Source organism: Papaver somniferum, chromosome 2 (assembly GCF_003573695.1).
Source record: "Papaver somniferum cultivar HN1 chromosome 2, ASM357369v1, whole genome shotgun sequence".
NCBI classification, from domain to species: Eukaryota; Viridiplantae; Streptophyta; class Magnoliopsida; order Ranunculales; family Papaveraceae; genus Papaver; species Papaver somniferum.
The window spans coordinates 200755059-200773334 of NC_039359.1; the positions used below are offsets into that span (position 1 = coordinate 200755059).

The window sequence follows — 18276 nt, forward strand, 5'->3', positions numbered from 1 at the left end:
GGGTATACCTTGATGTTGCTTCTTTAGTAACAACTGCAACAGGTGCATGATCGAGGATACCTACAAAACAAAATGACAAATGTCATTAAAAATCCTAAATCACAGGAAAAAGAAAAGAAATAACAACAAAATTTTAAAAAGCAATGTGGAAACAAAAGGGTTTGGCTAAAAATGGAGTTTGGGTTTGTTTTATTGCTTTATATAGAGACACCGGACCCAAAAATAAAATGATTTTATTTTTTATATAATATTAATTAATATCTAAAATTATCTGGAATTTCCTTTTTATTTTGAACATAATATTAAGCAATATATGCATTTTTCCCGATTATTTCCATCTATTGTAATATTTTTGGCAACCCCAAGCAAAGAAAACCGCAAATTTACCTATTGAAGTATATTTTTTTGCAAGTCGTAGTTGAAAGTATCTTTATTAGTGCATTTAATTTAATATTTTTCTGAATAAGTAATATTAAAAAGTATAGTAATAAAATCAGGATATTCGGAAGAAAAAAAAGATATTATTTCCGCACTTATGTGCAATTTCTTTTTTTGTAGTTTTTATACTTCGGATAGCCACTATTTTTGGATACTTGCGTGTACTTGTTGCAATTTTTGGGTCTAAAAGATAGTATTTGGCATATTCTACATCTCATAATGGATTTTTTTTTGTTTGTATTTACGGAATGAATAAAATTAATGTTAAAATCATTATTATTATCGCATTTTTCTACTAAAGCTTTTGTTTTTCTACTCTAAACTTTTTATTTGATATCATGTATTGATCATCACGATTTCCTATTAATTATTTTATATCTTTAATATCCTACAGGACCAACAATTAAATGTTTAGCAAATGGGAGGAAAATTCGAATTATTGGTATGTATCCACGACTATAAACATTTTTATTTTAAATTTGGGATATTGACTCATATTTGGTTCAAACATGATTTAGCTTCATTGTTGAATTGTTTTTGTAATTTCATTTGGAGTTGTAATTGTAAATTGCAATTAGAATTAGAATTTATTTAATTATGAGTAGTTTAGAATTATAATTAAAATTAGTTTCATTGGAATAAATGTAATGGAACAATGGACATTGGACTTTTTTTTTTGTATGATTGATTTAATTTGTGATGAAATCATGATTAATAATGCATATTTTTATGTGATTTTATTTTAATTTGTTTGTTAGACTAAATTAAAATAAAATATATTATGATTAATTTTTCAATATATTTTTGGTAATTTTATACGACTTTTTCAAGATTTAGCTGTTTTCGGAAATAATTTTTAATGAATGAGATAAAATATATTGTGGGGAAAATATATCTTCTTCAATTTTATTTCCAGAACTTTTTACAATTGCCATAAAAATAAAAATGGTGGGACCAGAATCAACCAGAAGTTCCGATTAACCACGTCGCTCGAAAAAAATTTATTTTTATATAAAGAACAGGTGTCGTGGTCATCTCTACTAATTTGTTATAGAACACTGTCGTGAACCACCTGCAATCCTTCATGATTCAACCAGAAAATCAGGACAAAAAACATTAACATTGTTACACAGATAATACTGATTACACCGCTTCACGAAAGAAAATGAAGTAACAAATATGCAAAAGAGATGAGACGCTAACTCACCATTAAAACCACCAGCAATGTACAAATATAAAGATTAGAACCACCTACAAAAACAACTTCAAGAGTTGAAACCCTAGCCACCTTGCTATAATGGACGCCACCATTGACGAACACAAAATTCTCATTAAATATAACCCCTCACAATAATTTGAATAAATATCTAATAGTTTGCATAATTATTATCAATACATGTCAGTACAAATAGTAGCGTTTACCTATTGAAGATGAAACACCGAAACAACATATCCAAACTCAAATTTGGAACCATCGTAGAAAACTTATAGACAAAAATAAACCAATGAGAAAACCCTTCTAAGTTATAATACCTACTAACATTAGAAAGGACTCTAATAACAAATATATTTTTTCCATCATTTGCAAAGGACCCTTTGTCCTTGCTACACGAGTTGGCTTTAGTTGCTTGTACCATTGAGGATGAATTACGGTATGTGCTTGATCCCTTCTCAGTAGGGTACATAGGCATCCTGTAATAAGTTGCGACATTGATGGTCCAGTATGTTGTCGCTCATATCATCTAATTGCGAGATGATTGTGACATTATGGAAACTCATATCATCTGGATCGGAAAGACGATGCAAGAGATGATTATTTCCATACTTCATGTGAGAAGTTGGATTACATTCATTGGATGCTCATACTTCCTATCAAGTCGTTCGACGTATATATGCATGTACCAATGGCACATTGGGAATGGTCGAAAAGTAACTTATACTAATGTGAAAGTTAGAGGATCTTGCATATTAAGCCATTGACATCATAAAGAATATAGATTGGATTGGATTGTACGTATCCAATCCGTCCATCCATTGGATACAAATCCGTTGGATGTTGGATTGGATGTAGATGCCAAATTTGATATCCGTAATGGATTGGTTGGATGCAGATGAGGTGAAACCAGGAAATACCATCCTAGACAGAACAGAAGTACGCAAAGTACAATCCCAAAATAATAAGAAAGAATAAGTCCAAACAACTCAAGAGTCAATCCCCAAACCCTACACAGTACAAAACATATTATGTACAAGCCCAAGACCCATGAAGCCTACTCATTTACCAGCCCAAGACCCATTTCAGTTTGCATAATTTAAAAATAATTGCTTTATGTGAACCAAGTCCAGTATAGTCTACCCACCCAAACCTTAAATTCTTTTTGATGAATAACTGTTGTAACTTTGGCCACCATAAATACTATCTTTCTAAGAAGACAGGTGTCATCATCATTTCTTCTAGTTTGTTGGAGAACACTGTCCTGAATCACCTGCGATTCTTTCTGATTCTATCAGCAAATCAGCATAAACAATATTAACACTCTTACACGTAGATAATGCTGATGTCACCACTTCAAGAAAGAAAATGAAGTAAGAAATATGCAAAAAAAAAAAATGAGACCTAAGATTTATCCGTGGTGTCTCACTATTAAAACCACTAGCAATGGACAAATATAATGATTATAACCGCCCCTAAAGATCATCCAAAAACATGGATGAACAAGGATATGGAAGACTGATAAAATGAGGAAAAGAAGAGAGAGAAAATATAATAAAATAAAAGGAAATCGTGCGAGACTGAGCCCACCGTCCGGACGCCAGTCCCATGGTCGGTCCCCCGCTCCCTTTTATTTTATTTATTGATATTTTATTGTTATATGGGTTTCCTCTTTCAAGGACTTCCTCTTTCAATCAAATTCTTTTGATTTTCCATATCTTATCAAATCTTGCTCTAGGACCATGTTGTTTGTAAAACAAGTGGTCCCGCACCATTATGACTTTCCACCACAAAAAATGTTAAAATAATATTGTTCTAATATTTCCAAATACTAGTCTTTCAAGAAAAAATCTACTTCATCCTTCAAGCAAAATCAAGAGTTTCAGTCAAGATCAGACTCTTCTGGAAATACAAAATAATGCTTGACTGACCATCAGAAAATACCAAAATTCTCAGGATTGGTCCACGAATGACAAAGTGGCACAAGCACTACCATGGCAGGCCATGGTCGGTTCTTGGATATCAAAAGGTCAGTCTCATCTCCTTCATTGATTAATCACCTAATTAATCCTATGAAGTCCATATTTGGTTTAAACTCTCTTCAAAAACTTGGACCATCATCCATGCACCACTAGCTGGTCCCACTAACACCAATGGCCGGTTCTGACACCCCTTAGTCAGTCCCTCTTTCTACCATAATTAGGTTTTACTACCTAATGCTCTGCAGAGCTCAATTTTAATTATGGTTAGACACTAATTAATCATCCTTGCACCAAATGCCGGTAATTGAGTTTGATGAATGCTCAATAAAGCACTTGATATGGTCGGTGCATCACCACCAATGAAGGTTCCCCTTTCATCCGTTGGTTGATTCTGACTCAATCATTCATGAACCATCCATTGATTAAAATTAGGGTTTTGAACCTAATGCTCCACGGAGCATAATTCTGAACAGGTTCAAACATCAATAATTTTTATATTGATCCAGCAATCAATATTTTAATTAATCATTTAATTTTGTGTCCAACTACCAATACTTTATTAATATTTTAACTGATATTTTATTAATTCAACTATCAATCGCTACGCAAAGAAATATTTCCCAAATTGATTCAACTATCAATATTCGAGGAAGTTGTATTTAATACTGATCCAACTATTAGTATTTAATTGGTTCATCAATCAAAAGTTTGTTTATCAAACCAACACCTAGTTGGTTCATCTTAACCATTATTTTAATATTATAATCTCTCTGTTTGTCATTACTTACTCATTACATGTGGATCGAGGATGAATATTATGTGATCATTCAACAATAATCATGTTCATATGACTTCCTGTCAAATGCTTGACACATCAACATGATGGTTTATGATCGATCCAGTAATCTCATCAAACCAATGCTTGTCAATCCAAGCCGGCCTAATATTGTTGTTGCTCTGTCTGGCACTAGCACAATGATATGTTACTCATTAGTGACCCATCAGACTCAACGTATATATACCACAAAGCATGTTGTTATTTCAGCAGGCACTTCATGCTTCATCCATCATTATTATGAAATATGAATTACGTTCAAATCATCAGTTAAGACTCATAGTCTAAGTAGTCAACGGTTGACCATATAAAATACGTCTACGATGTGGTCTTCTGCACGTCAAAATTAATGTTACTTTCTCACTACTTATAATTTATTATGAAGAAAGGGTAAGAAATGATCGTTCCCACATAGAGGTTTAGGTTGCTATATGTTTCGATTACTTATATAAAACCGGGGGAATTTTCTGATTTTTATTAAACTAAAACTAATTTATAATCAAACCATGCAAGCAAAACAAGCAAATCAATTATATGAAAGTATTGGCCAAGGATTTCGTTTTCATTCACAAACATGTTCTTGACTTAATAATTAGAATTGATATTTAATCTCTCACTATCAAAAGCCCTATCATACCTGGATCGCAAGAATATCTCGAAAATTTCCTCTTGTCATCAACAAACACATCAAAATATGTGAATATGAATTATACCAAGAAAAAAAACCTAAGTGTAAAAGCACTACACAAGTTTAATTCTCGAGGAGCATTAAGATTTATGAAACTAGGCTAATAAATGCAACCGAACATGGAAAGCGCACTAATCTAATTTAACAAAATTTAGGGTTCACATATGATTACAAGGATATATCACTACAAGCTATAACTATACTTATGCTACTTGTATTCAAGGTGTATCATTTTTGCGTATAATAAACCATAAACTAGCAATAGATGTGAATGCATGCCACTAAACAAAACAAGAAAAATCATGTTATGAGACAAAACTAATTTATCTAAACAAAATCATGTTATATGAAATCATACTAATCTTTAACCAATAATAATAAAATTAACTACTCATATTCTTGGAGTTCCTAACAAGAAGAATGAGAAAAAATTTCATGTCAAAATCCTAGAATAAAAGTAGAGAAGAATATATCTCCGAGAGAAAAGGTCTCGTCTCTTTTATAAACTTTCTCTTGTTTTCTAATTTCTAAATCTCGGTTAAAGTTGTCCGCCTATACAATCCATAAAATGTTAAGCTCGGTTATTATTTGGTCTGTCAGTTTCAGAGAACTGACATCCTATTTTCTTTCTTGCTCAGCTGTCAGTTATAGGGAAAGGACATTTCATTTTTCACCTTCTTCCCTGCATAACCTAACATAATCTAGCATTCAAACTTCACTACATATTAATCTTCATTTTTTTTCCTGACTCTTACCATATGTTTTGGATCCGGTGAAAATGTCCAACATGTCTCGTGCAACAAGAGAGAAACATGTGAGACACGATAAAAATCATGATATTATCTTCGCAACTGCATATCTGGAAGACGACAGTACGCGACTGCACCACTGGTTCAGACAATAAGTACTTTAACATCGTATAAACGACATAAGAAGAAAGTTGGATGATACTACTTTTGACGTTGAAAATGCAGGGGTACCAAGTACACACCCAACTTTTTTGTTCGGCAACCTGTATGGACAAAATTTAATACAATTACAAGTATAAAAACTGAATGATCCTTGATAATATGTATATAGAGTTTATATCTCTAACCTCTACTCAATCAGTATGTCTATAGACACAAGGTCCGTGAACCTGATTGTTAAGAAGAGTCCTTAGACGATCTCAAAAATCAATATCCAAAATAAATATGGGAGTATCCAAATAATTCAATCGCAATTCTGCCAAGTAATTAAACTTGTTATCTATTTTTCAAGATACGAATTATATAAGAAACTAGTCTCGTAATCGATTACAACTAAGAGGACGTATCTACTTAGATTGAATGCGTACAAAGCTGTGTGAATCCAATTATAAAGATAAACGGTATAATACAGAAAATGAAAAACAAGGCACCAGAAGTTTTGTTAACGAGGAAACCGCAATAGAAGAAAAACCCCGGGACCTCGTCCAAATTAGAACACCAAACTGTACTAAGCCGCTACAGACACTGGCCTACTATCATACTTCGGACTGGAATGTAGTTGAGACCGAATCCACCCTTCAAGAGATTCAGTTACAGTCGCGCTCCTTACGTCTCTTTAACCTTGCAAGGGTCTACGCAAATGAATCCCTTAGTTGGCGTCCTTTATAGCCTAAGAGTTGCTTCAACCTAAGTGAAGAATTTTGATATTAATCTGCCTCTAACAGATAAGCCTATTTGATTTCCATTTAGATCAAAAAATCAAGGTGAGAAAATATGTTTGCAATAGACAAAGCTAGCAAACCTCATAAATCCGTAACTTACTTCCCTCGAAGAGCATCCTAGATTTTTAACCTCTCAAGAACAATCTTAAAAAGATCAATTAAGATCAGTTTTCATATATCTATCTTGAGGAATCACAAAGTCTGAGATGAAGAGAACTTTGTGATTACTCTCTATCTTGTCTGAAAGAGATTACGAAAACCTCGATTACATTTAATCAAGATTGGGACACACAAACTATCAAGGTAAAGATAGTACGACCTGGCTTCACGAATCCTCAAAGCGACGTCTTTTAGTCGTATACCTAATTATGTTTCTCAGAGAAAACCTAGGTTTATAGAGGACGACTCTAGAATCAACTAGGACACAAAGTGTCAGGGATTGATTTTCTCAGTTGAAAGAGTATCTCTAATTATTGATTTTCAACGACCATGGGTTGCTTAGAATTCAACCTAAGATAACTTGAGAATCAGACAAACACTTTAGGTCTTGAATATACAATAGAAAAATGTACACTAGCAACCGGTTCTGGAACAATATATAATGATTTTTCGGTTTGGCAGATATACCAAAGAATTAAATCAATTTGATGTTCATTTAAACACCTAAGAATTTAATAATAATGCATACACATGAGTGTTTGAGTGATCAATTAAGTCTTGGAAGTGTCTGAGAGAGTTCTAGTAATTCTAAACATATTTAAAAAAAAAAATAAGTCTTTGAGCATATACTAAAATCTTAAATGCGTACAAAGGTTCTTGAACCGTTAGGCTTGTTCACGAGTCAGGGTGCAACAGTTCGTGAACCGGGTTCCCCAACCCTACAAGACTACTGAACTCAGTTAACCACGTCTCTTGAACCGGCTTCGTCAACCGCTAGCCTTTAAAACCAACTTTGATGATTTCAGTTCATACCAGTCCGTGAACAGTCCCCAATTGAACTTGAGGTTTGTGAACTGGTTCATATCTCATATGCGTCCAATCCAATACATGGAAGATATTAAAATTGAAGTTGCATCCATTCCAACATCCAATGGATGCACGGATGGACGGATTGGATGCAGATGATCAATTAGATTTCCTATATAGTTAGAACTTTAAAACAAAAAAATAAACAACCAAAAATGTCTTGAATAATGACCAATCAAGAAAAAATAAATTCTTGATCTTTCGTTCTTCTTTCTTTTCTCTTCCCTTCACAAAAAAAAAAAACAAACCCTAGAGTCGTTTCATCTTTCTTGCTCAGAGTTCGTCCTTTTTCCAGGTCTGAGCAAGGATTTCTTTTTCTTTTCTAGTTTTAGGTAATAGTTTATTGAATAAGATGTTTTTACATCATTTTTTGTGTCTTTTGACATGTTTTTTCGTCATTTTGGGGCGAGTTCTTCAATCTTTGATGGATGGTTCGTGGCTTGTTACTCTCGATTTAAAATCACCGATGATTCAACATGAAATCGCGTTGAATCGATACTCTAGGAATTTAGGGCATCCAAGTTCATTTGGATCTACAAGTTTATGGAAAAAATACTCCTTCCTTTCAGGAACATCTCTTATCATGGAAGAATACAATCAAATCAAATGGTCCGAATAATTTCCGGAATACACCATCATCTCTCCCTTATACATAATCAAAAATTGGGTATCTCTGCAATTTATTGCTCTTTCTCTTCACAATCTACTTGTAGTTGATATCCTTATTTGTATTAGGATTTTGATTATCTTGATGTTTTTGTTAATCTTGTAAGCGAACATGTAATCACTATTTTGATTTGAATGAACTGAAACTTGTTGATTGACCAAAAAAAAAAGAATCCTAAAAGTTTGATGGAAGAAAATGATGAGGAGATAAGTTGATTATGTAGTGGACTACTAAAATTATCAAACTAACCCTGTATTTTATAACACAAATATCCTTAATTTAACGGGTGTGGATGTCCAGTGAATTTATAAGACTGCAACTGCATCCAATTCAACTTTGTTGCATCCCAAAAATTACATCCAAGTCCAATCCATTAGTGAATAGTTAGGATACCCACAAATATGATTAAACCAGATTTAATCCCCATATTTATGGCCAAATGCTCACTCCTACTTTTGAGGGGAAAATGGAGCATTATGGTGTTCGCATTATTCAGGTGTGTGATAACAAAATTATTATTATTGATATTTATTTTCTTTCGAGCCTCACCATAGGTGCAGATTGTGCAGAATCCATTGCCATGATAGAAGCAATTAGAGGGGTTACTGAGATCGGGAAAAACTATAGATATTCAAAGTAATTGTAAAGGGTAATCCAATTTACGGAGGGAGAGACTTCGAGTTGCTTGTAGAAAACAAAAGCTATTTTGTATGACCCTAGAAATGTGATGAGGAATTTTAGTAGTTACAACATAATTTATGTTTGATGTGTAATGAAAGGAAAGAAACGAATATTTTTTTCCTCCACTACAAAGAAGCTACAGAGTTATGGAATTATTTGTTTGACAATTTTGGCTTAAAATGGGTTTTGACTAGCGGTGTTAAACTAACACTTTGAGAAATGGCTAAATAAAAAGGGTTGTATAATGTCAAAAAAAGGAAACAAAAAACTCTGGAGTCTCATTCCTTTTACAATTTGATGGACAATTTGGAAGGAAAAAAATGATCAGTTTTATGGAGGGAAAAAAAAAACAGAAAATGAAAACAGTAGATAATTTCTATCAAATGTACTTTTTTCAATTGGGCTTTACCTTATAAGCTTTTGATGACTACTCTTTAAAGAATCTAATTAGTAATTGGGATGCTATAATTGCCAATAATTAATTTGTGTTTGAATTTTTTTGTATCTTTGGTAGCGGTCACTGTTCTGTTGACTATTATCGTTCTCAATATAATTGAATTTATGTTAAATAGAAGGTTGAATACTACTGCTGTCAATCTTGCCAAGTGGGCTAGGGAGAATAAGTTAGCTTTTGTAATTCAAAGTCTACTTCTTCTCAAGCGGATCTTTAGAAAGTGGGAATGTTATTTATACCCATATTATCCATGGGCTTAGCACAAATATACTTCAAGGGCATCTTTACAACAGGCTGAATATCCTTTAATGTCTAAAGCCCGGTTTTAACCTCCAAAATATTTATTGTGTCGGAACATTAATTAGATTTCGTTTATTCCGTTTTCTCGAAAATAAAAAAAAATTAGAGAGAAGAGAATTTGTAGAGAGAGCTCTCGGAGCTGAGAACTGAAACCATCTTGAATCTCCATTGAATTAATCGACATTAATTTTAAACTCAAGCTCAGATTAGAGTAAGATTTTTTTTCTCCATTGAATCGAAATCGGTGAAGCAGTTTCAGTTTATTCTCCATTGAAGAAGAAGTTTCTGATAATTGTTCTTCAATTCAACTGAAATCAGAGTTGTTTTGCATATTCGAATCATTGAATCTGAAGATCTATTTCAGATTTCGATTGCATCATCGATTATTTGAGTCTGAAGATCTACTTCAGTAAACTTCTTTCATTATTTGAGTTTGATTGAATCATCGATTGCAGATATCTACTTCAGTAAAAGAACATTTTGATTTCTTCTCGTTAACAGGTAAAATTTGCTATAATCTTTGTTTTGTTTTAACATTTTGTTTTAACATTTTGTTTTAAGATTTTAATTTACTAATTGTTTGTTGTGTTCATACCGTGCATTTGATAGGTTTGTACCTTTTGAATGAATAAATCGTTTTTTCAGTCCATGATTATCATTTTGAATCAAAATGAAATTGTTAACAATTATTCATAAATTGTTAATAAACAAATCTCATGTAGTTTCAGGTCATATTGTTTCTGAAACTGAATATTAGTTCATATTATTAGTTTTTGATGTGTATTGTTGGTGTTTCAATGTAGTTGTTGAACTTGTTACATGTTGAATCACATATCCACTAACAACAATGTAGTTTATGATGTGTATACTTCATCTTTTTCCACTGACTACACTGAACACTAGTAGAAAAATGATGATCCGTAACATTTAAAAACTGTTATTGTATTATTTCCGTAACAGTTTTATTTTTTTCTGCGGTGTTACTAAAGCCCCTATTACGGAAAGTTTATAAACCTGTTACGGAAAGGCTATTGAAAAATGACTCATAAATTCTAAAACTATTACTGTTGGTAGTTTTCAGCAACACTTTATAAAATATATGTTACTGAATAATTTCTACTGTAACTATTTTACATAAAACTGTTACCATTAGCAGTTTATTGTAACATGTTTGGGAACAAACTGTTGCCATTGTTTGAGTAACCGTAACAGTTTTTATTGAAACTGTCATAAAAACTGACAGTTTTTACTGACTACCATCACCTTCACCACTAGCGCCACCACTACCTCCACCACCAGCACTGGCACAACCATCAACACTAGCATCTCCACAACCGTCACCACCATGTCCACCGCGTCCACTACCATGATTTGGTCTTCTTGGACATGAAATATAAATTCTATAAAAGTACACTTCACAAGATTCGACCTTGAGACCTATTGCATTAATTATAACTCTTGAACCACTCTTCCATGTTTTCCTTTTGTTTAATGTTATCCAAATAAAATATTTACTCTCATTAGATAGTAAACTATACCTCCACCACCTTGTCGTCACACCACGCAACTACAACACAATTTATATTTTTAATATCCCTACATATTTTTACAACTTGTTTATTATTTTGTATTATATTCGATTTTTTCTCAAACCTTAGGTAACCATCAGTACGAGCCATGGCTAGCTCTTGTGCTTAGAACTAAATCAAGATGTTAAATTAATGTCAGTCCATAAGTAGTTATTTTTTTGAACCCGATACCCAAAAACTAGTTATACAAATAAATAATTTACAAAAATGTCACGATAATGTCAACTATGGTAACATATTAAACATGTTGCAGTAACATAGATATATAGTAACATTTAGTTTAGAAAATGTTACGATAATGCCAACTATGGTGACATATTAAATATGTTAAGGTAACATAGGTATATAATAACAGTTGGTTTGAAGAACTGTAATGGTAATGTCGACATACGAAATATGTTACAGTAACATGGGTATATAGTAACACTTACTATAAAAACAGTTACAGTATACAACCTGGATGACATTATGTAACAGTTCTTACGAAAAGTGTTACTGTTATTTAACTATCTAACATTTAGTAACAGGCATTTTACGAACTGTTACTTTATAAAAGTTTGAACTGTTACTAAATGTCACTTTTCTACTAGTGGAATATACTTATCACGAGGGGCGCAGCCCCGAGTGATTTGCGTCATGACCATATTTTAAGCTACAGGACATGCTGAATCACATATTCAATCTCAGGACATGCTATAGGCTATAATGTAGCTTGTCAACCTTCTAATATAGAATGTTGTTGTTAGTGAAAACACATATTGAATCCCAGGACAAATTGACCAAGTTTTTTCAAATTTTGAAATCAACTTGTGGTAGTTGCTTCTAGTTGTGGAAACAACTTGGGTTGGTTGCTTTCAATACTTTCTCTAAACAACCTGTGGTAATTGCTTCTAGTTGTGGAAACAACTTTGGTTGGTTTCTTTCAACTTGTATCTTATTATCCTTTGCAATTTACTGATTTTCTTCTTTTGCCAGGTAAATATGGTTGTCACAGAGATCAACTTTTGCAACTTAAGCATATCTCATGTTATCTACGAATCAACTACCTTCAAGGATATGCAAAGTCCTGTGTTACGTTCTTGGAGTATTCTTTCTAAAGTCCCTTTTGTGATTCTTTCTGATGTTAATGGTGTACTTCAAACCGTTCGGCCTGATTTAGATTTGAATTTTCTTGTTATATACTGCCAAGCTAAGGGAATATAAGTTTTGAAGTTCAATGTTCAATTCGAAACTCCTTCTTCTTCTTCCTCATGTGTTGCTTCTTCTTCATCCTCTTCAAGTTGTGTTCAACTGAATATTTGGCTATTGTTGAAGACACGACTGATGATGTTTCAATGAATCAATTATCCATAAGAGAACCAAAAAAGTGTGATGCTTGGGCTGGAATTCTTAACGGTGTTGGTCAGATGTTTGAGGGAGGGAAAGAGGAAGTTGTTGATGTCATGTTGAAGTATCAAGTGGAGAGTAGGTACAAAGTCAAGCCTGAGAAGACTGATCGGAATCGTTATACAGTTCATTGCCTTTTCAAAGAAGAAAAAGGATGTAAGTGGAGGTTCCACTCATCTTTGGCAGTCAAAGACGGCCATGCTTTTAAGTGCAAGACTTTTATATCGGAGCATTCTTGTGGTTTGGCTTGCTCTGATCCTTCAAAGCTTCGAATGACGAAGAATTTCATCAAGAACATTATAAAAGACGATATTAGAGTTTCAAGTAAGCAGAAAACATCCGCGGACATTCAAGATTTGTTTTTCAGGAAGTATCAAGTTGACCTCACCTACCATCAAGCATATCGTGGACTGAAATTTTGCAAAGAATGTATTTGGGGAGACGATATTAAGTCGCATTCTGATTTCTTGTGGTATGAAGAAGCATTCAAGCGTCATAATCCAGGAAGTGTCATTAAATTTGAGTTTAATGCTAAAAACCGACAGTTTGAGAGTTTTTTCATTTCTTTCGAAGCTTGCATCACAGGGTTCAACAAGTATTGCCGTCCTATGTTGATTATTGATGCTACGGTTCTTACTGGAAAGTTTAGGGGTGGTCTTATGGTAGCTTATGGGAAAACTGGAAACCAAGGTATTATGCATCTTCTTTACTCTTTTCTTTTTATGATGTCTTGTTTTATGACAAACATTTCGGTAGAAAACTTTGTAGCCAACTGTATGTAATTGCACAACCTCAACAAACCTTTTAGGTTTAGATTTTTGTGAACAACCTCAACAACTTGAACAATTTGGTTCCATATTTTTGGAGGCAATTTGTGCTAGTTGTTTTCATTCTTGTGGTTTGGCTTTTATATTTTGGAGGCAACTTGGTCAAGTTGCTTCCATATTATGGAGACAACTTGTTCTAGTTGATTCCATTTTTCTGGAGACAACTTGTCGTGGTTTCTTCTATTTTGTAATTCGAAACATGGTACCCATTTTTTGTATTAAATTATTTTGTTACTTTTACTTTGCAGAGATATTTCCACTTGCATTTGGGCTTGTATCTGGTGAGAATGGTGATAATTGACACTGGTTTCTGGAAAATTTGAAGGGAATTGTTGATGCTGATCGTCCATTAACCATCATATATGACCGTGGAACTGGACTTTTGAACAATGTCCTCTTGTGTTCCCGAATGCTTTTCATTCATATTTCTCGTACCATATGAAAGTTAATATTCCAGTTAGCAAGGGCAAGAGTAGACAAACTGCTATTAAGTTGTTTGAGCAATGTTATAGTGTTGTCACGAAGGAGAAATTTTTGAAGGCAGTGTCAAGCGTGCACAACTTAGTTTTTTTCTGTTATTGAGTGGATGAAGAAGATACCACTGAATAATTGGGTTGCTCATGAGTTTGAACGGGAAAGGTTTGGAGATCTTAATCCTGTTGCAACTGTAACAATAAAACACTCAAAGAAAGATGTTAGAAGCAAAATTTCTGGAAGGTAAATAAACACTCAAAAGGACGGCAAACAGAGGACAGAGTCATGTGTTCAACACGCTTTCCTTAACACAATAATTGACCGGTACGCCTCAAGAATGAGTGATGCCTATACCATGTGGTCAAGTTGTATCCAGGATAAAACTGCCTGTTGCAAGTATTGTTAGCACTACAATACTTTCCCACTCGTACAAACTCAACAACAAAGCACAGAAGAAAATAAAAAGACCACACAGAGGGAGAGAGACGAAAAGAAGAGGATAATAGCTCTTCTGGACACAAATGAAAATGAAAGTTTCGAATTCTTTTTATAGGCAAACAAAAAGGGTGAAATCAATGCATATTAATATGCAAATCAATACTGCATGCGACATAATGCTGCCATGATGTCGACATAATTATGTCATCAACATTCAAAAACCGGTAAGAAAATGTCGTCATCCATGCAAATAAATCCATTAAGAAAAATGTTTTTGGTAAGAGAATAAATTCACCCGGGTCACACGCCCCCATATTTAAGACATAATTTATTTCAAAATGATTAGGAAATAAATCAAAAGAAATTTTTCCAATAAAGGAAAGTCTTGATTGACCAAAGTCCATGCGCAAGCACGATCTCGAGCCCTAATCCCAAGCCCTTAGTGGAAAAAAAAATATTTCGCCCTACCCGTTCCACCCACATTGTTTTACTAACTATCCATAAAGGAATAGCTATATAGTGGAACTCCTCTTTAGTCATGCCCAATGTGGGACTAAAGGACCTATTTCATTCACTCATAGAAAATGAGTAAGAGCTCTTAGAGACCCAAAGGTCCTAAGTTCCATTCCCACCAAGACCATAAAATCAAAAAATTAAAATCTTATTTTCTCCAACAATCCCCCACATGAATGAAATACCGATACAAAAATCAGAAAACGGAAAGCGAGAAATACCACTTAGGCAAGAGGTGTCCATGAGGTCTTGAACCTTTGCTTAGTGAGAAATTGCCGGATTAACTTGATGGATAGTGAACGCGATGTCTTGAACTGCCATCGTGTGGTGTAATCCGCGATAATAACCACGTGTGATATCTCTCTAGGTGCTGTCAAGTTCGTGCCGTTGTGTCCTTTTTGGCTCTGGACAAATCCCGTTTCTCAAAATGCTCTAGAGAATCAACTTAATTCTCATAGGAAGCGACCCACTTCCACATTCAGGTAGGTGAGTTCCGTCAAGAGTGTTTACTGCTACACCCCACTTCAATATTAAATTGAAACTATAGAACTCATTAAGACTTAGTTAAAAGTCATCATTCACATGCAGTCACACTATCACGTCTACACCATAAGGAAGGGGCAGAGAATGAAATTATCTGATAGTGTTTACCGACCCGCCGCAAATTAGTTGTCTCATTCAAAACCTTGATCTTGGGATCTCCAGTCAGCAAGGTTGAGTATCCTTCATGGAAAGTTTATTTAATGAGCCTAAGCCCCATCCCTTTAGATGCATTACTAACTATCTCCTTGGACAGACCTTTCGTCAAAGGGTCCGCGATATTCTCCTTGGACTTAACCCAATCAATGGAAATAACGCCTTTCGAGATTAGCTTTTTCAGGGTATCGTGTCTTCTATTTATAGACTTTCCATTATAGTAGTTGTTTATAGCATTAGCTATTGCAGATTGATTATCACAATGTATAAATATAGCTGGCACAGGCCTATGCTAGAGAGGAATGTCTTCTAAAAATCATCTTAGCCAAGCGGCTTCCTTTCATGCTTTATCTAACGCAATAAACTCGGATTCCATAGTGGATCGAGCTATGCAGGTCTGTTTGGAACTCTTCCAAGAAACATCCCTACCTGCTACAGTGAAAACATATCCACTCGTAGACTTGGACTCCTCTGAGTCTGATATCCAGTTTGCATCACAAAATCCCTCAAGGACGGCAGGATACCTTTCATAATTCAAATAAAAGGTCAAAGTGTATTTCAAATACCTCAACACTCTAAAAAGTGCATCCCAATGTTCCTGCCCTAGATTACAAGTATACCTACTTAACCTACTCACAACATAAGAAATGTCTGGCCTAGTACAGTTCATCAAATACATCAGACTTCCTATAACTCGTGAGTATTCAAGTTGTGATACTCCATTACTCCTATTTTATTTGAGTTTACAATAAGGATCATACGGAGTATAAGCAGGGTTACAATCAAAATGATTGAATTTTCTAAGCAAAGATTCCACATAATGAGATTGACTAAGACTATAACCGTTATAATTTCTTCTAATTTTCATCCCTAAAATTACATCTGCGGGGCCTAAGTCTTTCATGTCTAATATGTCTCATTTGTATGTATTGTTAGTGCTCGATTTTGTATTTATTTTGTTATTTTATGTCTTTGTAGGAAATTTTAGAGAAATAAGCCCTTGCGGCGAAATGGGCTTAAAAAGTGGTGTTTTACACCCCAAGATAAAGTGTTAAAGGCACCCCAGAAATACGCTAAAAGCACCCGGAGGAGTTGTTAAAAACACCCCAAAAAATTATTATTTCCGCCTCAATTGCTAAAGGGACCCCAGGAATGGATAAAGGGGAGGTCCCTTTCTTCCAAAATTTGAAATCATAAAAAGGCGGGAAAAATGATGCATGCAACTGGCAGAAGTTTGATCGGACATTTGGACGTGATTTTGTGCGATTCAATCGCTGAAACTTTGTGGAAAGATGTGATATATCATAATAAAGATGGTATGGGTGTTTGGTTCGACCATAATTGGCTTGAATTGGCTAGGCAATCCACGAGCTGGAAAAAGGGGAATACGTGCAGGGAAGAGTTGTTCACGGGATTCAGCGTGTTTGTACGTGTTTGGATGGAGTTGGGATGCTGTAGAAACTTGTTTGGAGTGTGTTCCACATCAACAGAAGCGCGGAAGAGGAATTAAAGGAAAGAAAATCCCGTATTTCTTTGAAAAAGGAAAGAAAATATCCCGAGTAAAAGAAGATTATTTGGGATTAATTGAGGACATTCAACGCGTGTTTTTGGTTTAAATAGGTTCCATGGGAGTCCTAGAGGGGGTGTCGAGAGTTGGAGGTCGAGAGGATAGCTCAGGAGCAAGAAATCACGAGTTGATCAAACTCTGTTTCTGCTGCTGCTGATGATGAAGAACACCAAGAACACGAAGAACAGACTGGCGTAGACAGTCGTTAATCAACAGTGTCTAAGACGCACACTGGAGGATCGCAGTGCAGTCTCAACATCAACAGCACCTGTCTCTTATCGTTCTTTTTGTGACGCCTTCTGTGGGTCGTACATTCACTGTTTTACTCATTTTTATCATTTTAATCAACTTTTGAGCAACAAACATGTATTTTGAGCAAGTGATTAATATGAGAAGCTAAATCCCAACACTGGGACGACGGATGGAGCCCTATTTCACGCATGTGGTAATTTTAATAATTCTTTTTATGACTTTTGCACTTGTTTTTAATTGATTTATGGTTCGAATTAATTAGTTATCATTTTATTTGATGGGTCATGCTTGCTTAAATGTTTGATGTTCCATGCTTACGATTTATAACTAATATTTTGAGAATCTATATTGGCAAAGAATAAGAGTCCATATTTTTAATATTTGGGCTATAATTGCCTGGAATTATTATTTGAATCACATGAATGGAATTTGGTGAAATTCTTAGTCCCAGTACCTCTCACCATTGTTAATATTTTTTTTTGTATATAATTTTATTAAACCTTTAAATTTAATCTTCACAAATCTTTGAGTTCGAATCCTATTTACAACAATCACAATCA

The 18276-nt window shown here is 34.2% G+C and overlaps 1 protein-coding gene across 1 annotated transcript; it reads left to right on the forward strand.

Moving 5' to 3' along the window:
• The first annotated feature begins 12897 nt into the window (after nt 1-12897).
• On the forward strand, nt 12898-14077 carry LOC113352580. The gene is made up of 2 exons (XM_026596389.1): nt 12898-13639; nt 14025-14077. Exons 1-2 carry the CDS (start codon nt 12898-12900, stop codon nt 14075-14077), a joined length of 795 nt encoding a protein of 264 aa, XP_026452174.1.
• Nucleotides 14078-18276: the final 4199 nt, after the last annotated feature.